This window comes from Panicum virgatum, chromosome 7K (assembly GCF_016808335.1).
Source record: "Panicum virgatum strain AP13 chromosome 7K, P.virgatum_v5, whole genome shotgun sequence".
NCBI lineage: Eukaryota > Viridiplantae > Streptophyta > Magnoliopsida > Poales > Poaceae > Panicum > Panicum virgatum.
The window spans coordinates 29559392-29583353 of NC_053142.1; the positions used below are offsets into that span (position 1 = coordinate 29559392).

Here is a 23962-nt window from a genome sequence, read left to right on the forward strand (position 1 = left end):
GTTTGAAGATCCGAGGAATCCTAACCATGTTTATAGGTTGCACAAGGCACTCTATGGGCTCAAACAAGCTCCAAGGGCTTGGTATGAGAGGCTTCGTGACTTCCTAATCATGCAAGGTTTCAAGATCGGGAGGGTGGACACCACATTGTTCACAAAAGACGTCAACGGGGATCTTTTCATTTATCAAATTTATGTTGACGATATTATCTTTGGCTCAACTAACGATTCACTAAGCCATGAGTTTGCTACCATGATGTCTAGGGAATTCGAGATGTCCATGATTGGCGAATTAACCTTCTTCCTTGGTTTTCAAGTCAAACAAATGAAGGAAGGGACATTCATCCATCAAGAAAAGTATACTAAAGATATCTTGAAGAAGTTCAAGATGGATGAGTGCAAGCCCATCAAGACACCCATGGCAACCAATGGGCATCTCGACTTGGATGTGGACGGTAAATCGGTTGATCAATCCCTCTATCGTTCTATGATAGGGTCTTTGCTTTATCTTACCGCATCTAGGCCCGATATAATGTTTAGTGTGTGCTTGTGTGCCCGCTTTCAAGCAAACCCAAAGGAATCACACCTCTCGGCTGTGAATAGGATCCTTCGGTATCTCAAGCACACCCCTAGCATAGGCTTGTGGTACCCCAAAGGTGCTAGCTTAGATCTCTTGGGATACTCGGATTCGGATTTTGCCGGAAGCCGTGTGGATCGCAAGAGTACCTCCGGGGGTTGCCACCTGCTTGGGCGTTCTCTAGTTTCTTGGTCGAGTAAGAAGCAAAATTCCGTGGCTTTGTCCACCGCGGAAGCGGAATATATAGCGGCCGGTGCATGTTGTGCCCAAATCCTATATATGAAGCAAACCCTTTTGGACTTTGGTGTGAAACTAGATAGGATCCCACTCCTTTGTGACAATGAAAGTGCCGTAAAAATTGCCAAAAATCCGGTTCAACACTCTCGCACAAAGCACATTGATATTCGCCATCACTTCTTGCGTGATCACGAAGCTAAAGGAGACATATCTCTTCAAGGTGTGAGATCCGAGGAGCAATTGGCGGATATTTTCACAAAACCTTTAGACGAGAGTACTTTTGTAAGGCTAAGGAATGAGCTTAATGTGTTAGATGCGGCAAACGTCATGTAAGTTGTCTTGTCATATAGAAAAATGCATACATATAGAACACTTGTCTAACCATGGTAAGATAGTGATGAGCAAGGGTTTAGCTAGAGGTGGTGGTCCACTTGTTTTCCTCTAGGCTTGTAGAAAGGCTCATCATGAAGAAGCTTCCCGTGGGTTCAAACTTGACAAGTAGAATTTAAATTCTTGCTATGCATTTCTTGTCATATAGATGTGCACTTCATGTTTACCTCTTCTTTCGCATTTGGTTGTAGCTTGCACCATCATTGCATGCGTAAGGGTCACAAAGGAGATCACTTGATGAAAATGAGACTTGTTTTATATACAAGATCTTAATTCATGAAAAGTGAAAAGAGCGAAGTGTTAGGTGCGTTATTGCCTAGTGAGTCATGTCATAATGAGTTTGAAGCTCTCTATCTTCAATATTCCTATGACAAGGCTCATACATTTTATTTGGCGCTTTGTCTCGCTTTGCGGCTTTTCCTTTGTTTAAAAAGAAAATTATTTAAGCTAGTGTGCTATCCTATTTATTTTGAGGGGTAAAGTCGCCTATGCAAGTCCATTAACTTGAGTTTATTTGAATCTTATAAGTTTATTGGACTTAGCATAGAAGTGTGAGCTGAGTGAAGGTTTTTGGGTTCACCAGTTAAACCGACGCTTAAAAGGTTTTAACTCCACGGTTTAACCAGCGTTACTAAGTTTCAGCCTCAGCTCAGTCAAACCAGGCGTTCAACCGGCGTATACAAATTTCGGAGCATCGGATCAACCGGTGAACGTATTAAAGTTCTGTCTCAGAAATCAACCGGTGATCCCATCAATCAACCGGCGAGTTCAAAAAGCATTACGTCGGATCAACCGGCGCTCAGATGATTTTTTGCTGGAGTCTCGGGTGAACTGCACCGATGCAATCGACCGGCGCTCAAGACCTAGGCATCGGTTTAACCGGCGTAAAGGAAAAACGCGGGGCCCACCTGTCATATATCCCTTGCCCGCGGCCTCTATTTTTCTCAGATTATTCTTCTCGCCGCCGCCGCTCTGCTCCCGCAACCGACTCGCTCGCGGCGCCGCCATTCCACCTTGCCGCCGCCGTACGCCGTCCTTGCACGCCCGCGCCGCCGCCTTGTGCCGCCCGCGTGCCTTCTGCGCCGCCCCGCGCGCACAACCGCCACCGCGATGCGCCGCCGCCGCCTGCGCCCCGCCATTGCCGCCACCAGCGCGCAGCTCCACCTCTCTGCACCCAAGCCAAGCAAACCAAGCCACATCGCCCACACAGCGCAAGTTCACCGCACGCGAAACCCTACTCGCGTATCCACGCCTCGCACGCCAAGTGTTCGGTGTTTTTCTTGAACCATCGCGCTCGCCCTAGCTCGCAGCGCCGCATCCTTGTCGCTCCTAGTTGTCGAGATGGGTTGTGAGAAGAGGAAGGGGAAGGAGGTTGTGGTCGAGAAGCCCGCTCGCAAGCGGACTCGTGCAGAGAGAGAGGCCGAGAGGGCCGAGATGGTGGCCAAGGCCGCCGAGGAGCAGGCGTCAGGCCGTGCTCGCCCGTTCGCGATCAGGGATCCGCCAGCCAGGGGCAGGGGCAGAGGCCGAGGTATGGGCCGAGTCAGAGGTGCCAGGGCAACCAGGGCCACTACACAGCAGACTGAGGGTGATACGTCTGAGGGGGAGCCGATAGCTGTAGAGTCAGATCACTCAGCTTCAGATTCAGATGCAGCGCAGTCTGAGCAGTCGCAGGGGCAGGGCACACAGGAGTCACCGACTCTACGACGGTCTGGCCGCACTCGGCAGACGTCCCCAGCAGGAGAGTCTTCTCGGGCGACCGAGCGTCGCACTGGACTGAGGACGCGAGGAGGTCACCAGCCGCAGGAGCCTCGCAGGTCCGCAGCAGCAGCAGCGGCAGCTCGTAGAGCCAAGGCCCTAGAGGCTGAGCGCGCAGTGTTCCGTATGGACACTGTTGTACGTCTAGAGCCAGGTGTGCTGCTCCAGAACTTGACCAAGGCCAATGCGGCGAAGGTCAAGAGGCTCAGGTGGAGTGTTCAGGAGGAGGACTGGTTTCCCGTGACCCGTGACAGCAGGGTCGACCGTAGGTTCTGGACGCTTCTTCAGGCCAGTTTCTACGAGACCTACTAGAGGCGGGGCCACAGGATCTTCCCGCACAGAGTGCTTGACTGGGTGTCACTGAGGACAGCAGGAGGAGGAGCAGACGTCAGAGAGCACTTCGCTCACTTCAGGGGCCTGCCCAGGTTACTCCAGATTGAACAGAACAGATATATAGAGGACTGGGTCAGAGTGTTCTACGCCACAGCCTGGATCCCTCCCGAGCGCAGAGCAGTACACTTCGTGTTTGGAGGCCAGGTCTTTGGTCTGTCTAGGGCGACTATAGCAGGGATTCTTGGAGTTGACTTAGTTGACGTCTCCCTGCACGAGATGGTTTACGGAGATGCAGATCCACCGCGCAGAGCTATGATTGGCGGGATTGCACCTTCTCACGAGGCGATCTCTCAGTGCTTCCGCCAGCCGTTCCCTGCCTCCTACGCCAGAGTTCCCAGCCTGCTGACCCCAGAGGCATACGCAGTACACATGGCACTCCGGAGGACTTTGCTACCGAGGAGTGGATACCTAGAGGGGTTTACAGGTCTGCAGCAGCTCCTGCTTCTACACATCCTCACTCACGAGCCGTTTGACATAGTTGACTTTATTCTGGCTGAGATAGAGAATGTGATCATAGACGGGATGGGTGTGGTGCGACAGTTTCCCTATGCGCACTGGATCAGCTATATATGTTCTATGATTGTGCCAGCAGAGTCACCCATCAGCGCTCCTTACCATCACGATGAGGCTCCCCGGTTCCCAGTTTACCGTCCGACAGCACCACAGGACCGGAGGAGGGACAGACAGGCCGAGAGAGCTGCCATGGCACAGTTGTCACCAGAGGCACAGGCCCGTGTGGCACAGGAGGATGAGGCACTGCTAGCTGCCGAGGCCCAACTTCCCGAAGGAGATGATGAGATACACTAGTCTGAGCTTGAGTCAGACTCCTCCGAGGACGTCGAGTACTTCCCTGCAGCAGCCCCAGCTAGTCACGACCACGAGGCAGGGGGTTCCAGAGAGCCAGTCCCAGAGTCAGCCACTGCTGCTACAGTCTCTGAGTCCCAGGTGTCTCAGCCGTCCGAGCTCACCGCACTTCTACAGCAGCTTGTGACTCAGCAGAGAGAGGACCGGCTTGCACAGGAGGAGGCCAGGAGAGCCCATGAGGCTCAGCTTGCTGCTATACAGAGGGAGGCCGCCCGAGACCGGGCTGCGACCGAGGAGCGTTTTGTCGGGCTTATTGACAGAGTCTCTCAGAGGACAGACGCTCAGTTGCAACAGATGCAGTAGGGCATGATGGCGATGTTCGGGATGATCTCACAGCTTTACTCTCACACCGGACTCGCCCCACAGTAGCCAGGACTTCAGGGTGTTGCAGCACCTCAGCTTGCGGTCACACCAGCTCCTCCTCCAGTTACTACTGCAGCTCCTGCTCTCTCGACGACACCGGAGACCACGTTCTCGATGTCCGTACTACTTGGGTCTGCCGGTCGTCCACTCTTCTCACCGCTACCAACGACTTCACTCTTCCAGGACTCTCCTTCGGCAGTCCAGTCAGTCGCCCTCCCCGTTGTACCACAGACACTACCTTCAGGAGGAGGAGGAGAGGGTTCTTTGCTTCAGCAGTTGACACAGCCGGCAGCCTCAGCACTTACTTCAGATATTGACACATCTTCTGCTGAGCCGGTTACTACTTCCACAGACCCTCTTCCAGGCAGTGCCAGCACGAGAGCCTCGACGACAGCTACACCTCCAGTCAGTTCAGATCCAGCAGGCAGTTCTGACCAGCAGCTCCCGTCTGTCACCGAGGGTACACCGTCCGACGACGATGACCCGGACCGCTTCCTCGCCGTGCCGCGACAGCCGGATCAGTAGCTCGCCTTTTTGGTGCTTTGACGCCAAAGGGGGAGAGAGTCAGGGGGAGTTGGAGGAGTCAGGGGGAGGGTAGAGTTAGAGAGAGCTCGTAGTTATCAGGACTTTGATGCTTTGTATCACATTCGGTGTTAATTCATGGATATGTACATTTGTCGTTTGAGTATGCTGTGGTTTGAGACATATCTAAGGATTTCGTTTGAGCCGTTGAGCTCTTTGGTCCTTTTTCGAGTTTGCTTGTGTTTATCTTGTTTTATCTTTCTCGCTCTCTCGTTATTTATGTTTGTGTTGTCATCAATCACCAAAAAGGGGGAGATTGTAAGCATCTAGGCCCTCAAGGTATGTTTCGGTGATTAATGACAACCATTATTGTGACTAATGAGTATGTGCAGCTTAATAGATCATTATCGCTCATTTGGTCATATGTCAAAAGAGGCCCCTCAATTTCATTATTCAAAAATGCGATCTCGGTATTCAACTCAAGATTATTTCAAGACTAAGGATCTTTCTAGTACTAAGTGTCACAAGGTTGAGAAGGACACTTAGATTAGTATAGGTTTTATAGTTTTGTAGAGGTCACACTATTAAGAGGGGTTAAGGTCAAGTAACTTGAGCATGGACATGATCAATCAAAAATGGATGCACACTATGGTCACTCAGGTTCCTAGAAGTTCAAATAAGTGGTTTTCAACTTATATCTCAAGAATATTTGGATTTCAATCAAGACTCAAATCAGAAAAGGCAAAATCAAGAAAAAGTCTATACACCGGTTTAACCGACGCTTTCATTTTTCTATACGTCGGTTAAACGAAGTCAGCAGAGTCTGGACAAGTCACTACACCGGTTAAACTGACATGTTTGAATTTAACGTCGGTGCATTAGTCCAGAGTTGGTTTTTCCAGGGTATTTCAAGGTTCTATACACCGGTTAAACCGACGCTGTTTGAAATGGGATGTCGGTGCAATTGGCCAGTGAGATGGTTTTTCCAGGGATTTCTGAAATTGTACTCACCGGTTAAACCGACGATAGTTTTGAGTTAACGTCGGTGCAGTTGTCCAGAGACTTGGTTTTTCAGTTAATCAGTGGACAACTACACTCACCTGTTAAACCGATGATACGTCGGTTAATCTGCCCAAGTTGTAACGGCTAGTTTTCAGAAGGGACAGTTTACATTCATCAGTTAAACCGACGTTGACTATTGGAGGTACGTCAGATTAACCGGCGCTACACAATTTTCTGGCAGCCTTTTCTCCAACGGCTATATCCGTGTGAGCTGCCTATATATACCCCTCCAATGGGTCATTTGGCCACTCTTGACACCAGGTAACATCCAAACACTCATACTATAGTCAAGATCCACCTTGAGCTTCATCATTCACATATTTGTTCATTCAATCAATCAAGAAGCAAGACTAAGGACTTGAGTAGAGAGAAGCTTGTGTGCATCCGTTCTTGGTGATCGGTTCTTGCTCAAGTGAAGGCCCTAGCTTGTTACTCTTGGTGATTGGCATCACCTAGGCGATCTTGGTGATCGAGGTGTTTCTCGCGGAGCTTGCCAAGGATTGTGGGAGCCCGGAGAAGAAGATTGTACGTGGCTTGAGCTCCACCACGCCGGGATGGTGAACGGAGACTCTTAGTGAGCGCCCAAGTCTCGGTGACATGGGAGGTGACAAGACTCTTAGTGAGTGTCACAACGTGGATTAGGGGTGTGTGCCAACACATCGACACCACGGGAAAAAATCCGGTTGTCTCTTGCACTCTCTCTCTTTTCAAGCACTTACTTTCATGCAATCTTTCATGTGCTTGACCTTAGAGATCATAGCTTAGCTCTACCTTGCTTAGTTTCATATCTTTGTTAGCTTGTGTAGTTTGCTTTGTTTAGCCGGTTGGTGAATTGAGCCTTACTAGCTTTGCATAGGTTAAGGTTGTTTTAACTATCTTAGAAATTTGAAAAAGGCCCAATTCACCCCCCTCTTGGTCCATCGATCCTTACATCGTGTTCACAGCAAAAAGACCTCTCATGAAATTTGGGAAGCACTTGAAGCTATCTATGTTGGTTCTAAAAAGCTTCGTGAAGAAAAATATCAAGTGCTTAAGGAAAAACTTAATGAATTCAAAATGCTTCCAAATGAATTGGTTGAACAAATGTATGCTCGATTGAATGTGCTTATTGAGGACATCAACACTCTTGAAATTTCTCCTTTGTCTACTAGTGATATCATTCGGAAGATCCTTCATTGTCTACACAAGCCAAAGTACAACATCGTCACCTCATTGCTCTATGAGAAGGATCTTGAAACACTTGAAGTGAGTGATGTTCTTGGGAAGATTTGGTCTCATGAGATGTTCCTCTTGGGAGAAGTTGATCCACCGCAAGACAAGAGAGATCTTGCACTCAAAGCTAAGAGTGATCATAAGTCCAAGAAAAAGAACAAGTGCAAAGTTCCATCACCAAGCTCAAGCGATGATGAAGCTAACAAAGATTCAAGTGATGAAGATGGTGATGTTGAGCTAGCACTTCTCATGAGGAAGACCTCCAAGATGATGTCAAGGTTGAACAAGAGAGGGTACAACTATGACCCCAAGAAAAACAAGTTTTGTACCCGGAAAAGCAAGGAAAAGATCAAGAAAATGTGTTACAATTGCGGCAAATATGGCCACCTCTCATATGATTGTCCGGAGGCTTCAAAGCTCAACAAGAAACAAGAAGATGATGACAATCAATACAAGACATCAAAGAAAAGTCATGAGAAGAAGGACCACAAGAAGAAAGGGTCTTTCACAAGAAAAGAGAAGATCAAGGCTTTCCTTGGAGAATGGATCACGGATGGTGAATCCTCAAATGATGACTTAAGTGATGAAGAATCCAAGAAAAAGATTGTGGGGATTGCCATACATAATGATGAAGATGATGGTGATGAGGCACCTCTACCTCCACCACCCATGTGCTTCATGGCAAAAGATAACTCCAAGGTGAGTGATGATGACGACTCCTCTAGTGATGAAAGTGAACATTGCTTATCTCCTAATGAAGTGCAAAACATCCTAGATGAGTACCAACAAGTGATCAAGAAGTACAAATCAAAATGCAAAGTTCTTGAAATTGAATATGCCAAGCTTAAGGCCTCAAATGATGAGTTGATTGTTAGGCATAATGAGGTAGTAGAAACTCATGATACAAGCATTGTTCCTAGCAAGCAACTTAGAGAGGAGCATGACAAGCTACTTGTTAAGCATGATGAATTGAATGTTAAATATGAGGAAGTAGTTGTGCTTAACAAGTCACTTACTTCATGCAACAAGAAGATTAAGCTTGATTATGCTAACTTAAATATGATGTATCAAGAACTTGACCTTGCCTTTGATGCTTTGGATGAAGAACTAAAAGAAACTCAAAAGAAAGTCATCAAAGTTAATATAGCTACTTCTTGTGATGATCTTGTGGAGTTGCCTCACCCTACTACTTGTCATCATGCTTCTCCTTCTTGTTCAAAAACTAACCATGATAAGGAGAAACAACTTGAGGAGGAACTTGAAAGCATGAGCAAATGCATGTTCAATGTGACAAGAGGAGAATACTTGCATAAGGAGATTCTCTTCCACAATGCAATGCACTTTGGGACAAATGGACTTGGATCATTTCCCAAGCCTCTGGAAAATTGTCCCAAGTCGCTGGAGCTCAAAGCATGCTTCAACAAGGAAGTTGGCTCATATTGTCAAATCACCGAGCATCACACAAGGGAGTGTCCAATTTCTACTCGTCCACCTCCTACCTTGCCTCCTAATTACATGTCTCAATTCAATGAACATCATTTCTTGTTAAGCAAGCTTAAAAGTGGCAAGGTTAAGGCAAAGTTTATTGGCACTCACATGAAGGGAAAGCTACCACGCCAACTATGGGTTCCTAAAGCTTTAGTAACTCATGTCAAAGGACCCAAACTTGCTTGGGTTCCCAAACCTCAAAAGTGATTCATTTGTGTGTAGGTGAACTACAAAGCCAGTGGCAAGCATTGGGTGCTTGATAGCGGATATACATAACACATGACCGGTTATGTAAAGATGTTCACCTCACTAGATGAGGATGTGGGCGATTATGAACATGTCACCTTTGGTGATAACTCAAAAGGAAAAGTGGTAGGTTTGGGTAAGGTAGCCATTACCAAGGATCTTTCTATCTCTAATGTGTTGCTTGTTGAGTTGGTTAGTTTCAAATTGTTATCTATTGCTTAACTTTGTGATTTAGGACTAATATGCACCTTTAGTGATAGTGAGGTTGTAGTGACAAACAAGGAGGACAAGAGCTTAATATTCAAAGGATTTCGACATGGTATCATTTACCTTGTTGATTTCTCATCTAATGATGCTAGTTTGGCGACATGTCTCTTCTCCAAGAACTCCATGGGTTGGCTTTGGCATCGCCGCATTGCTCATATTGGCATGAGCCAACTCAAGAAGGCCTTCAAACGAGGTATGGTGGTTGGTGTCAAAGATGTTACTTTTGACAAAAATAAATTGTGTAGTGCTTGTCAAGCCGGGAAGCAATTTGCATCATCACATCCCATGAAGGCTTATTTGTCAACATCAAGAAGCTTGGAGCTAGTACACATGGATCTCTTTGGGCCAACCACCTACAAAAGTCTTGGCGGTAATCTCTATTGTCTTGTAATTGTTGATGATTATTCTAGATATACTTGGACTTTCTTTTTAGAGGACAAGAGCAAGACTATGGGGGTCTTCAAGATTTTTGTCAAGCAAGCTCAAAATGAATTTGAGTCAAGTGTTGTGAAGGTCCGGAGTGACAATGGCATGGAGTTTAGGAACACTCAAGTAGAAGAGCTTTGCAACGACATGGGGATCAAGCATGAGTTTTCATCAACATACACACCCCAACAAAATGGAGTGGTGGAAAGGAAGAACAAGACATTAATCACTCTTGCAAGAGCAATGTTAGATGACTATGGCATCTCACAAAGATTTTGGGCGGAAGCCATCAACACCGCATGCCATGCATCCAACCGAGTTTATCTCCACCGCTTCTTGGGAAAGACACCCTATGAGCTTCTCGTTGGGAGGAAGCCCAACATCTCCTACTTCCGGGTGTTTGGTTGCAAATGCTACATATTCAAGAAAAGGAAGCACCTAGGCAAGTTTGAAAGTAGATGTGATGTTGGTTTTCTTGTTGGTTATTCATCAAACTCCAAAGCATATCGAGTATTCAATAGTGCTACTAGCAAGATTGAAGAAACTTGTGATGTGGAGTTTGATGAGACTAATGGCTCCCAAGGGGAAGTTTTCTCTTGCGATGATGTAGGTGATGAACCACTTCGAGAAGTCATGAAGAACATCACTATTGGGCAAGTCAAGCCAAAGGAGGAGGTAGAAGAGCTACAAGCCTCATCCACTCAAGTGGAAGTCACTTCCAAGCATGACTCAAACGATGAAGACAAGTCTACACCATCACATCACCATGATGAGTCATCCGATGAAGAAGATGATGCCTCACCTCCTTTTCATGATGCCCAAGATGAACAAGTGGTCGAAGAACAACTTCCATTTGATGACACGCACATCACAAGTGAACAAGCCCAAGCTCAAGATCAAGATGGCGAACCACAAGAAGAATCAACGTCTCAAGCACAAGAGAGGCTTACAAGAACTTCAAGAAATCATCCCATTGACTTGGTCATGGGTAACCCCTCTGGTGGAGTAAGAACTCGTAGACGTCAATATGCCTCTTTTTGTGAACATTACTCGTTTGTTTCTTGCTTGGAACCCACAAATATAGATGAAGCTCTTGAGGACCCGGATTGGGTGATGGCCATGCAAGAAGAGCTCAACAACTTCACCCGCAATGAAGTTTGGGTTCTTGAAGAACGTCCTCAAGATAAGAATATCATTGGTACTAAGTGGGTCTTCCGCAACAAACAAGATGAGCATGGTGTAGTGATTCGCAACAAGGCAAGACTTGTGGCACAGGGCTTTGCACAAGTTGAAGGGTTGGATTTTGGTGAAACATTTGCTCCCGTTGCAAGACTTGAAGCCATCCGTATCCTTTTAGCGTACGCTTCACATCATAACATGAAACTCTTTCAAATGGATGTGAAGAGTGCGTTCTTAAATGGCTTTATTAATGAGTTAGTGTTTGTTGAACAACCTCCCGAGTTTGAGGACCCTAGATATCCTAATCATGTTTATAGGTTGCACAAGGCGCTCTACGGGCTCAAGCAAGCGCCAAGGGCTTGGTATGAACGCCTTCGTGACTTCCTTCTCAACAAGGGCTTCAAGATCGGGAGGGTGGATACAACTCTATTCACAAGAATCATCAATGAAGAGCTATTCGTATGTCAAATCTATGTTGATGATATCATTTTTGGTTCACCTAACCCCACTCTTTGCAAAGAATTTGGAGAAATGATGGCTAGGGAATTCGAGATGTCCATGATCGGTGAGCTCAATTTCTTCCTTGGGTTTCAAATCAAGCAATTGAAGGAAGGGACTTTTATCCATCAAGAAAAGTATACAAAGGATATTCTCAAGAAATTCAAGATGGATGATTGCAAGCCGATCAAGACTCCAATGCCAACTAATGGACATCTTGACTTGGATGAGGGAGGTAAATCGGTTGACCAAACTCTCTATCGTTCCATGATTGGGTCGCTTCTTTACCTAACCGCATCTAGGCCCGATATCATGTTTAGCGTATGCATGTGTGCCCGCTTTCAAGCTAATCCTAAGGAATCACACATTAGTGCCATTAAGAGGATCCTTAGATATCTCAAGCATACGCCTAGCATAGGCTTGTGGTACCCCAAAGGCGCTAGTTTTACCCTCTTGGGATACTCGGATTCGGACTTTGCCGGATGTCGTGTGGATCGCAAGAGTACATCGGGTGGGTGCCACTTACTAGGGCGTTCCTTGGTCTCTTGGTCGTCAAAGAAACAAAATTCCGTGGCCTTGTCAACCGCGGAGGCAGAATATATTGCCGCCGGGGCTTGTTGTGCTCAAATCCTCTACATGAAGCAAAGCCTCTTGGACTATGATGTAGTATTAGATAGGATCCCGCTCCTTTGTGATAACGAGAGTGCCGTTAAAATTGCTAATAACCCGGTTCAACACTCTCGCACCAAGCACATAGATATTCACCATCACTTTCTAAGAGATCATGTGGTAAGGAATGATATACTACTTTGTGGTGTTCGTTCCGAAGATCAATTGGCGGATATCTTCACCAAACCTCTAGATGAGAGCACCTTTTGTAGGTTGCGAAGTGAGCTTAACGTTCTAGATGCTTCTAATGTCATATAATTGCCTTGTCATATAGATGCATTTCATATGTACAAATGCTAGGGGCTTGTCTAACCTTGTCAAGATAGTGATGAACATGGGTCTTGCATGAGCCGATGGTCTTCGTTTCGCTCATGGCATGAAGAATGGTTCATCATGAAGAAGCTTGCCAAGGGTTAAAACTTGACAAGATAGATTAAATTTGTGCAATGCATGTGCTTGTCATATAGAATGCATCCATGTTTAATTTCTAGCTTTGCATTGGCATTGCATCACGTTAGTAGCATCACAAGGGAGCAAATCACACTTCGAGAAAGATATTCATGCTAAATATGATATATCATCTCTACAAGAGTGATAAGATCAATATTGCGCTTTCATGCCTATTGAGCCACGTCCTATCGAACTTAAAGTTTCAATCTCTAAGTTCATAGGAAAAGTGGCTCATACATTTGGTTTTTGTGTTTAAAACCTCGCTTGAATCTTAATTTGCCTATGTGTATGTAAAAGCTTTCGAGCACTATAAGTATGAGTGTTTGAGGGGTGAGGTTGTCTCTCGAAAATGGTCCAAATTGAGCATTTATGGTCTTGGTTTTGAAAATTTGGATCAGAAGTAGAGTTTGTAGTTCAGCAGAAAATTCTCTTCACCACCGGTTAAACCGACGCCCTGGTTTACCATGCATCGGTTCAACCGGTGCTTAAGTCTTCATGGCTCAGCTTCTGCATCATCTCTGGAACAACCTCCGACCGTTACACCGACGGCCACCGGTGCATCCGATGGTTGGCGGATGAACCGACGACATCACATCGGTTCAACCGGTGCTACTGCGTGGAGTTTTGGCCCATGTAGCGCCTCTGGACCTTCCTCCTGCAGTTGCACCGACGCCCGTCGGATGCTCCGATGCTTCACTAGCGGTTCTTCCGGTGCGACTGTTGACCACGTTTTCATCTCATCCAGATCTGGTCAACCTTACACCTATGGATACACCGATGCCTATATCTCCGAACCATCGGACCTTCCAGTGCTTTAGGGTTGGCGGGCCCGCTCATCATGTTTCACTTAACCCGTCCGCGGGCCCCGTGCGTCAGTCACCGCGGCTCCTTTCTTCTTCCTCGTGAAACCGCTGCCCCCGCACCAGCGTCTTCGCCCGTACACTGCTCCGCCGCCGCTCGCGCACTACTCCGCCGCCTCTCGCGCGCCGCTCCGCCACAGCTCGCACGCACGCCGCCGCCGCAGCACTCCGCGCCCGCGCTGAGCCTTCACTGCACCCGCGACACGCATGCGCCGCGCCTGCGCCACACCCGCAGTGCCGCTCACCACCGCCGCCGACGCACCCTTTCGCGCGCAACTTCTCCGGCTCTACACTGTCTCCCACACGCATGCTTTTAAGTCCGATTTGAGTTCCCTCCACCCTCGGTTCGAGTGCACGCAAGGTGTTCGAGAAATTGCATCTTAGGTTTTTTCTTTGATTTCTTCTCGACCGATTCTCGGGCAAGCAAGGGTATGGTGCTGTCCCTCCTAGCATGTGATGTAACTTCGTGTTCTTATCCTTTACACACATGTTTACATATATCCTTGCCTTGCTCACTCACATCGAATCTCATTACTTCAATAGTTCTTTTTTGGGGTGTTAGTGAGTTGTTATCCACTAGATCTCACCATAATAGGCTCATATCATTCCATGCTTTGCTTAAGGACATTCTTTCCTTTAGTAGATATCTCGTATATGCATAATTCCCTGTCTTAATTCCATTATCTTCTATCAATTCTCTATGACAGATGGCAGGAGACAAAAAGGGCAAGGGCAAGCAGGTTGTGCAGAAGAAGAAGCGCACTCGTGAGGACCGAGAGCGAGAGAGAGCAGAGGCAGTTGCAGATGTAGCAGACAGGCAGGGTTCACTCAGGATCAGAGATCCTCAGGCTCAGGGGGAGCCACAGCAGCAGTTATGTCGCTCAGGACGTACTCAGACAGCTCAGACCACACCTGAGTCCCGCTCACATCCACAGACTCGAGGTGGTGGTACTCACAGGGCAGCAGGCCGTGACAGTGAGAGAGAGGCAGCTGGTCAGGACAGTGGTGCAGAGGAGGAGCCTCCACAGGTTGAGCTGCTTGATCTTCGGGGCATTCCAGGACCTAGGGTCAAGAGATTGAGATATGTCACCCCGGAGCAGTGGTTTCCCGAGCAGAGGGACGTTGGAGTTGACCGTCGCTTTCACACTCTGCTCCAGGAATCTTTCTACCACGCCTATATCCAGATGGACAGCCGAGCAGCGTGCAGAGTTCCTCAGGCAGTAGTAGGTTCTGCATTAGCTACAGCACCCCTCAGCTCAGTCACTCACGTTTGAGTCACCCTCACAGGCTGAGGTGCTCCGTCCGTCCGTTGTGCGCCCCACTCAGCCAGACCTGACTCCCGTCATGTCTGCTCCTCTGACGGACTCCACGGTCGTCACCGAGCCAGTTGCTACCGCTACTCCAGCTACTTCTGCTGCTCCGACGACTCCGGTCGAGCAAAAGTCCTCTTCAGTCGACGACGACTGGACGGACGACGACGCCGACAACTCCGCCGCTCAGTTTTCCACCGGACCGAGCTTGAAGACCCTGCCTTCTTCAGCTCAGGACTAGTTCGTCTTCCTTTTTGGTGCTTTGTTGCAAAAGGGGGAGATAGATAGGGGAGTAGAGATAGGGGGAGCTTGGTGGTTTGTGGCGTGTTTGGATCTTCATGGTTTTTGTGTATGGACATGTTATTTGGATATTGTGTATGCTCTGTGTTAACATGTCCCTACATGTATTTTATTTCGAGTAATGCATGCTTGTTTATCGTGTCTCAATTTCATATCATGTGTATCTCGACTTTGTGTTGTCATCAATCACCAAAAAGGGGGAGATTGAAGCGCATCTAGGCCGATAGATGCTAATGGTAAGTTTCGGTGATTAATGACAACCGTATGCGACTAACGTATGTTTTGAAGGAAAAATTAATGGTTAGTCTAGTCTCATATGAAATAACAAAGGAGACCCCTCAATTCGGAACAACCATGCGTGCCAAGGACTCAATTTTAAAGGTTAAGGACCTTTCTAGTCTCAAGTGTCACAAAGTGATGAAGGACACTTGATTTAGCTAGGGTTTATAGTTTTTAGTTCTTGACCATACTATTAAGAGGGGTTCGTGAGTTAGTAGCTTGACCGAAATTGAGTTGGCCTTAGAAATCTTGCACACTCGCTCAAAAACAGCCCAAGATGGTCAATACAAGTTAACACAACGCTTGGAAGAAGAAACAATCAAAGTTACATTCAAATCCAAGTCAATTCAGTTGAAAACAAAGAAAAACAGCAGCACCGGTTTAACCGATAACTTAGCATCGGTGCATCCGACGCTTGGCGGAAGTTCCGACGCCCCTGTCGGTCTATCTGTCTGGAGGCAAGCAGAAATCGAATCAACAATCTCTATAGCACCGGTTGAACCGATGGTATCAAGCAAAGCAGCAGTGCATTAGAAGTACTATGTTCCAGAGAGCATGTTTTGGTGGACCTCAACTCGCCTTCAGCATCGGTTGAACCGACGCTTCAGAATCAAGCACCGGTGCATTGGATATACTATGTTCCCGAGACCTTGTTTTAGTTGACCAGTGAACCTCTTCAACACCGGTTGAACCGATGCCCCTACGGAGCATGCACCAGTGCAATGACGCAAGCCTGGATACTGTGTCAGAACCCCAACGGCTACTAATTGGACACAGAGAGACCGGTTGAACCGATGCTTTCACTTTCTAACCCGTCGGTTCTTCCGGTGGTCTCGATTTTTCTGCAGTTGACTTCCAACGGCTATGTAACTCTTTCCACTCTATATAAGGGCACCCCCTGGCTCATTTGAAGTGCCTTTGACACCCTGAATACCTGAGGCCACCCTTGAGAAGAAGAGAAAGTGCTTTGAACAAAAGGGAGAAGATCTAGTACATTGTTTGTGCTTCAATCTTGAAGAATTCATCCTTTGCAAGTGTAGCAAGTGTGCTTGAGCTAGGGCCAACTGAGTGTAGGTCAAGTGAAGCCTTAGGAGCTTGTTACTCTTGGTGTTTGATGGCACCTAGCTGGTCTTGGTGATAGGGAGGTTCTTGGTGAGCTCTTGGAGTTTGTGGGAGCCCCAAGACAAGAAGATTGTACACGGTGTGAAGCTTGCCATTCCGGAGATGGAGAAGGAGCATTCTTAGTGATCACTTGCTCCTTGGTGAAGCAAGGGAGCTATACCCTTGTGTAGGTGCTCCAATGTGGATTAGGGGGGAGCGTCAACTCCACGATACCACGGGAATAAAATCCGGTTGTCTCGTGTCCCTTACTTTTATTTCAAGCAATTAAATCCTTTTGTTGTTATCCTTGCTTTTGATTGCTTGTAGATTGACTAGGACAACTTGCATGGTAGAGTGATCTCTTGCTTAGATTTTGATCTTGCTAGTGTGCAAACTTCTAGATAAAATGATCATGATATGATAGTATGTTTACCTACCTAAGGACCTTTTGCTAGCGTGCTCTAGTGACTAGGTTTCAAATTTGTAGATTGGGCAATACTAATCTAGGTTAAAGACTAAGTAGAAATTTGAAAAAGTCTCAATTCAACCCCCCATTCTTGGACCACGATCCTTGTGAACATCTTCGTGGGAAACTTTCAAGACACTTGTGAGCGCCCTGGAAACCCATAGGATCTAAGGAGTTGCCAACAGAAGCAAGGAGAAACATGATGCGAGTATATCTGGTGTTTCTTGAGGCAATGCAACGAGCTACCCAAAGTCGTTGACACCGACATCATTGAGGTGTTCCTATCTGGGACCACCTGCGAGTACCTCGTCCACCAGTTGGGGCGCAAGGGCCTGCGGATCACCAAGGAACTCCTTGACATCGCGACAAGCCACGCCTTGGGAGAGGAAACAGTCGGGACAATCTTCGACCACGCCAAGGACTGCGCTACGAGGGTTGTCTCGTAGTTGCGTCGATGTAACTCTTTTTCTCTCAATGAAATACACGCTCAGGTACGTTCACGAAAAAAATATCATACATTAGGGGGCTAGGAAGGATGGAACAAATGAGAATCTCAAGATGCTCCCAACCACCACTTTTGCATTATTCTTGATTTTTTTAACCTTAGGTTACATCAGGAAACAACGACTAAAATTAGAACATACACTTTATTTAAGTTAACCCAAATACCCTTATATTTGTTTATAAATTACTCAGCACTGCAAACCCTAGTGGTTACAAGAGCCTCAGTAGCACCTGAGGTTCTGGGTTCGACTCCCCGTGTCATCGAATTTTCTAGAATTTAACGGCATTTGTGCTTTTAGTGGTAGGCGATGTTCCCGTCGACAGCGGAGCGCCTGTGGTGACTTCGTCAATCTCGAGAATTTATCAGCTCAGTCTTTCGGAGGTGCTCATAGGGGTAGGGTTGTGTGCGTGTATTCATAGGGTTGAGTGTGCGTGCGTGTTTGTGAGCGTCTGCGTCTGTACTGTGTTTCTAAAAAAATGATCATTTGATAATCTAGGGAGGAAACAAGCTCCTTGGACCATATGCTAGATTAAATAATCTTGGGAGGAAACAAGCAAGGCCTAGTTACACGATGGCGCAGGTGCTGTAGGGTGGGTTATCATTGCAGACGACCATCGGGTATGCCATGGGCGGCAGAACGCACGGCGGGTAGCCACTGCAATAGCACAACGACCACGCCGGGCATTGGCACGTACGGCTTCTGTTTTGGTGACGCGGGAGGAGGCGGCGGCGGAGACGGCAGCTTGGACTGGCACCTGTAGGCCTCGTTTGGCAGCAACGGGGAGATCAGCCCAGGGAAATCCCTCCCTGCGGGGGTTCCCCTGCACACCCCCGTCCCCGACGGGACTCCACAGCCCCGTTGTCCATTTCCCCACCTCCGTTTGGGAAAGGCAGCGCTGCCCCCTCCAATAAAATACTAGAAAATAAAAAGTTGCTAAAAATTCAGGAGGATGCTTTAAAATTTTAGAAAAAAATTGAAAAAAATCTATAAAATTCTGAAAAAAAATCTACATCACGAAACTAAATTGAACATACAAAATCAACATTAATTAAATCCTACATCACCATACTAAGTTGACTGGTGGCCATCAATCAGCTTCACCATCATATAAAGGTCACTTCATAATACTCAAATGGTACATAAGTACGGTAAAATAAAATTCAAGACAAGTGTTGTTGGATTCCTGAATCTACTACATTCAACTATCACAGCTCACACAAAACTACGTTGTCCGTCAATACTTTAGGAAATCACTTGCATGCTTCAGCCTTCCTCTCTTCTTTGGCTGTCAACACAGCAGCAATTATCAGCATGTAACATGGACAAAGTAAATGTCAAGTGTCAGTGCAAAGGAGCCATGAACATAAAGCAGAAAGCTGAAACAGATAGCACATAAAAAGGAGCTATGAACATGAAGCAAGTCACTTATTCATATAGTTGAAGTTGATACCTTGGCTCAAAGTCGACAGCAACAGATTATATACATTTGTTGAGCGCAAAGCAAGGTGGTAAAATCAGTAGCACCACTATAAGATTATATCATGCATAGTAATCATGAACATAAACCAATCACTGAACATTCTCAAAGATCGCAAGACAGATATCCTAAAGATCTGAAACTATAACAAGCAAAAGGCAGTACAGGAACGACATAATAGTAGCACAGGAAACAAGTGCATAACTTGGAAGAAACAGTACAGCTAATCCCACATAGCAAAATACAAATACCAGTTGACCGATCAACTTGCATGGCAAGAAAAGATAAATGAGTAACTCACTCTGCATTTGTGCCACTCCTGTCACGAAATAACTTCTACCTTCTATGCACTGTTTGCAGCAAGTGCTCTACAAAATAGCACAAAGAAAGTTTGCATTAATTATATAATTACCAAAGCATATGAAAAAGTAATGACACAAAGCTTCAAGCATGCATGTCAATATTACTTTTCTAAACACAAAATCTAATGGTTATGCATTCAAATAATCCAAACACCAAAAACTAAAAGCATGAACTTCCATAGCTGTATCATCCATGCTACCATGGATACAAGAACAGGTACAAGCTGCTCCAAAGTACAACTGAACTGTATAAAGAACATACCTGATTTTTCTCTTTAGCCAAATTAGACGAACTTCAGGATTTTTGGTCTTCATGAACACTTCTCTATTTGTATCAGATTCAAAGAGCTCCATAGCATATGACTTCTCATCATTTGTTAATTCATTTATAGAATCCACTTGATCATCACACTTCTCAAAACAAAATTCCTCAGCACGCTTTTTCTTTTCATTTAGAGCTTCCAAAGTTTTGCTTGTTTGACTCTTTTTAAACTCCACATAATCCTCAAGCGCAGATCCAATGTGACTTTGCTTACGCTTTCTCCCACTTCCTCCTTCACTTGGAGCAGATTGAGCTTCATTTTGTTCATTGCGTGCACTTGAGGTCCCTTGGCCATCAAAACTTGAAGCATACAGATTATTGCCAAAGTCTCTAAGATCACTGTGGAAGCTTTGTTCCGAGATACTTCTCTCAGCAGGAGCAGCCATAGGAGCAACCCTTGGAGCAGCCATAGGAGCAACCCTTGGAGCAGCCATAGGAGCATCGTCAAAAGGATCCTTTTGCTGAATTGAAGTGAAGTTTAGATTCCCTGTGGCAATACTTCCTGTACAAATAAAGTATAATTCATATCATATTAGCTGCTGAGAGTAATAGAATAATTGTTAAAAATATCATACTAGATCCTACAAACAACATATTAAGTGCCGAAAGTAAAAAATTAGGTGAGAGAACTTCACCTTCATATAGTGCTTCCAATTGGTAAAAGAGAGGGAATGGCTTTTTGCAAAACTTTGCTACTTTTGGATGGTTCTATTGAATAAAAAATATAATTAGTTCTCAACATTTTCTTACACAATATAGGTAATATAAATGCAGCATTAACTATATTTTATATACCAAATAGCTTACCTTAATTAACTTCTCCCAGATTTTTGGTTCGGCAAGTATCATGCACAAAGATTCATTCCAGCCATTACCACTTTCCTTTTTTGCATCTCTTAGTGTCCTGTAGTTACCTTTAAGCTCCTTCTCCTTTTCTTGAATTTGTTGCTTTGTGAAGTGAGCTATGGGAAAGCTCTCATTGAACTTGGCTGTGATAATCCTCCACCCTTCTGATGACCAACTATTCTGACCTTTATATTTTGGGTTATCCTTGTACTCATGTAATATTTCAACAAGCCCTTTCTCGAATGTGGAGTTCCAAGCAGCCCTTGAAACATCACCTGACATGGCTGCATGTCCCAAAGCATATCCAATGACATTATTACAATATATAATATGTCTTACACAGTACACATAGAGTACATTACATTTCATATAAAATAATAGTACTAGATCAATTAATTATTGTATGCAGCCCACATCTGATGGGCAATTTGGTCTCGCAAGGTGTTTCCATCGATTGATTCCACTTCATTTGGGTATTCATCATCACCCTCTGGTAGCTCAACGTAATCAGATGGGTCGATATTGTTTGGTTGGTGATCCAGCCACCCTTCATCCCCATTATACCCTCTAATAATATTGTGAAATGCTGCTACTGCTGCTGGAATTTTAATTTGGTTTTCAATGGGATGGAATGTACCCACTTTCAGAATTGGAAATCGCTTTTTCAGCACGCCAAAAGCCCTTTCAATGTGATTACGCAGTTGTGCATGCCGATGGTTGAATAATTCTTTATAGTTTGCATATGACCTATGCCTCCTAAACTCACTAAGGTGGTATCTAACTCCTCTATATGGAGCAATGAACGAGGGTGTATTTGCATATCCAGCATCAACAAGGTAGAACTTCCCCACCGGCACATTAAATCCCTTATTACGAGCAGACCGTAGAACTCCTGCATCAGATGCGGATCCCTCCCATCCACATGATATGAAAGTGAATTTCAGATCAAAATCACATGTGCACATCACATTTTGTGACAATGTTCCTTTCCTGTTTCTGTAAGGAGGTGCCTTTTCTTCTGCAATGGTGATAGGGATGTGGGTGCCATCTATAGCACCAATGCAGTTCTGCAGTAAAAAAAAAATTAAATCAAGGAATGAGTGTTGGAATCATGTGTTCTGCGGTTATGATTGGGCCAAGTATCTAGTACCTATAACTAACCTGGAAGAAAGGCATATATCGAGGGTCGGACGCAATCTTGACATGTGTTTGGTATACATCTGGAAGCTTCAGAAACTTATGAGTAAGGGCTGGAATTATATCGAAGAACTCTGTAATTTTTCTATGTCTAGTCTCACCGCTATGTTGGAATCTCTTTTTTAGCCTCTCGGTGCTCGCATTATGAGAGAGCATGAACATAAACATTGCAAACTGCTCTTCAATCATAACACCACGCGTGTCACGTAATAGATTCTCCACTCTAAGCAAGTGTACTATAGCTCTAAAAATCTCAGACTCCATCCTAAAGTCCACTTTACACCACCTCTCATGACCTTCTAAGACTTCTTTGACATATTTTGGACCGGTCAAAATTGAGGTGTGCTCTGGCTCTTTCTCATCATACATGCCCAATTGAAGTGCGGGGACCAGAACAAAAAATAATTCATCATCCTCTTCTTCTTCCTCTAACATGAATCTCCTAACTTCCTCTTCCCAAGAGTCCATGATCTAGTATATAGATAATATTATTTAGTAAAGCCTAAAAAAATAGAACAATATTGCTGATATACAAAATAATTCATAAACTTGAAAATAATCACTGCTATATATAATATAGTTATAAAATAAGATAGTGAAAATAATCACTGATAGCACAATATGAGATCACACAGCCACAAGATAATGAGATGATAATACCAAACAGTGCAGCACATAGCACTAGCACTACTAAAATGATCCAGGAAATTTTACGGCACATAGCACTAGCACATCTACAAAATTCCAGATGTCAGGCAACTTCTGGACCCAGCACAAATGAGAAAATCGGATGCCTAGCATATATACTGCTCAAAAGATGATGCTGCTGCTGATATATACACTATTTATTATTACACAATCTGAAACCAGGAGAGACCTGGTCTCCACCAACCTGAGCCTTCTCCTATGATGAGTCCTTATCTCCACCAGTGAGAAAGTTATCCTATCTATATCTTATATATATATAAACCATGACTGATCACTTGTGTGTATATATTTTAATTAATTACTTGATAAAGTTTTTATCTACACAGCCTGCAAAATGCTAGTAAAGTTTGCTAAAGAGAGAAGTGGCCCTATAAAAATCATGATTTTTAACTACACAGCCTGCAAAAATCTTGATAAATTCGTGATGAAAATTTGTTGATAGCTAAATCGTAGCAGTTGTTTACTAGTACAAGCTAGCAAACACTAGGCTTGGAAAAATGCTTGGCCTTATAAAAAAAAAAGCAGCAGCTTATATTATCCAGTGGAGAAGAAAAGTCGCAGGAACGGGACCAAACCGGAAGCTTGGCCTTTATTGCAAGCGCTGTACTACTATTAGCTAGCTACAGCATCCATGGAAATCACAACTACTCGAAACTGCAAGAACGGAAAGCTACTCCTACTAATGATGAACTCGCATCGGTGCATACCCCGAGAGCGGATGGGAGCTGAATCGGAGGCGGCGGAGATGACGGTGGGGATCACGGTGTTGCTTCGAGAGTTCAGGTGCGGCTGGTCTGTGAACGGCCGCCGTAGGGCTCCCCCGGCAGCGACTTTTTGTAAGATCTACAAGAAACGGTGTGAGTACAGGAGAGGAGAGGAGAGGAGAAACCCTAGCAGGGGCAAGGAGATGCAGGGGACGAGAAGGGAAGGGGGCATCACCTGATCCGGAGGGGAAGCTTGCCGTTGCGAGGTCGTCGGAGGAGATCAGGCGGCGGCGGTGGCGCTGCCCCGCTTGACCTCGCAGGGCGAGCGGCGAGCGATTGGAGCGAAGAGACGAGTGGGGGACGGGGAGTTCTCCCCGATGTCTGGAGGCCGGGCGCGATTCCACGGGGAACTGGGCTAACCCGGGCTGCAAATCCCTACACAACGGGCTTCCAAATATGCATATTGGACTCCATGGGGACGATTTCCGCGTGGGCTGCCAACCCTGGGAAGCGACGGGGATCCCGGCCGGGATATGGGCTTCCAAACTAAGCCGTAGAGTGCGGTGTGGGGCAGGTGCAGGCCGCGCGACCACGCGCTGGGCAGTGGGCACGGATACGGGTAAGGGTAAGGGTAAGGTTACGTCGGGCATATTAGTTTGCACTTGGGCTCGACTGTGGGAGAAGCTAGGGAGGTGGAGGTGGCTTGGCGATCTCGATGTTCTTGATGACCCTGCCACTGTTGCACACGAGGTAGAAGCTCAGCTTGTTGGCGTTCGTCGAAGCGGCCCAAGATGATCACTTTGTCCTTCTCAAGCACCACCTTCCCAATGGTGAACTCGCATCGCTCCGTGTAATAAAGTTACATATATATAGCACGATGTAATAATAAGTACATGGTCATGCATCAGATGAGACTGTCATCGTCCTAG

At 45.8% G+C, this 23962-nt stretch overlaps 2 protein-coding genes across 2 annotated transcripts; both read right to left on the bottom strand.

Moving 5' to 3' along the window:
* Positions 1-18437: 18437 nt before the first annotated feature.
* Positions 18438-23596, bottom strand: LOC120640815. Its single transcript, XM_039916731.1, has 7 exons — positions 23269-23596; positions 23037-23172; positions 20386-20708; positions 20214-20286; positions 19519-20080; positions 19196-19262; positions 18438-18702 (listed from the first exon to the last, which is right to left on the bottom strand). Exons 3-6 carry the CDS (start codon positions 20704-20706, stop codon positions 19238-19240), a joined length of 981 nt encoding a protein of 326 aa, XP_039772665.1. The 5' UTR covers positions 20707-20708; positions 23037-23172; positions 23269-23596; the 3' UTR covers positions 18438-18702; positions 19196-19237.
* LOC120640091 (protein ALP1-like) lies at positions 20817-23030 on the bottom strand. Its single transcript, XM_039915978.1, has 3 exons — positions 22164-23030; positions 21586-22104; positions 20817-21491 (listed from the first exon to the last, which is right to left on the bottom strand). The coding sequence occupies exons 2-3, from the start codon at positions 22087-22089 to the stop codon at positions 20817-20819; spliced, it is 1179 nt and encodes a 392-aa protein (XP_039771912.1). The 5' UTR covers positions 22090-22104; positions 22164-23030.
* Positions 23597-23962: the final 366 nt, after the last annotated feature.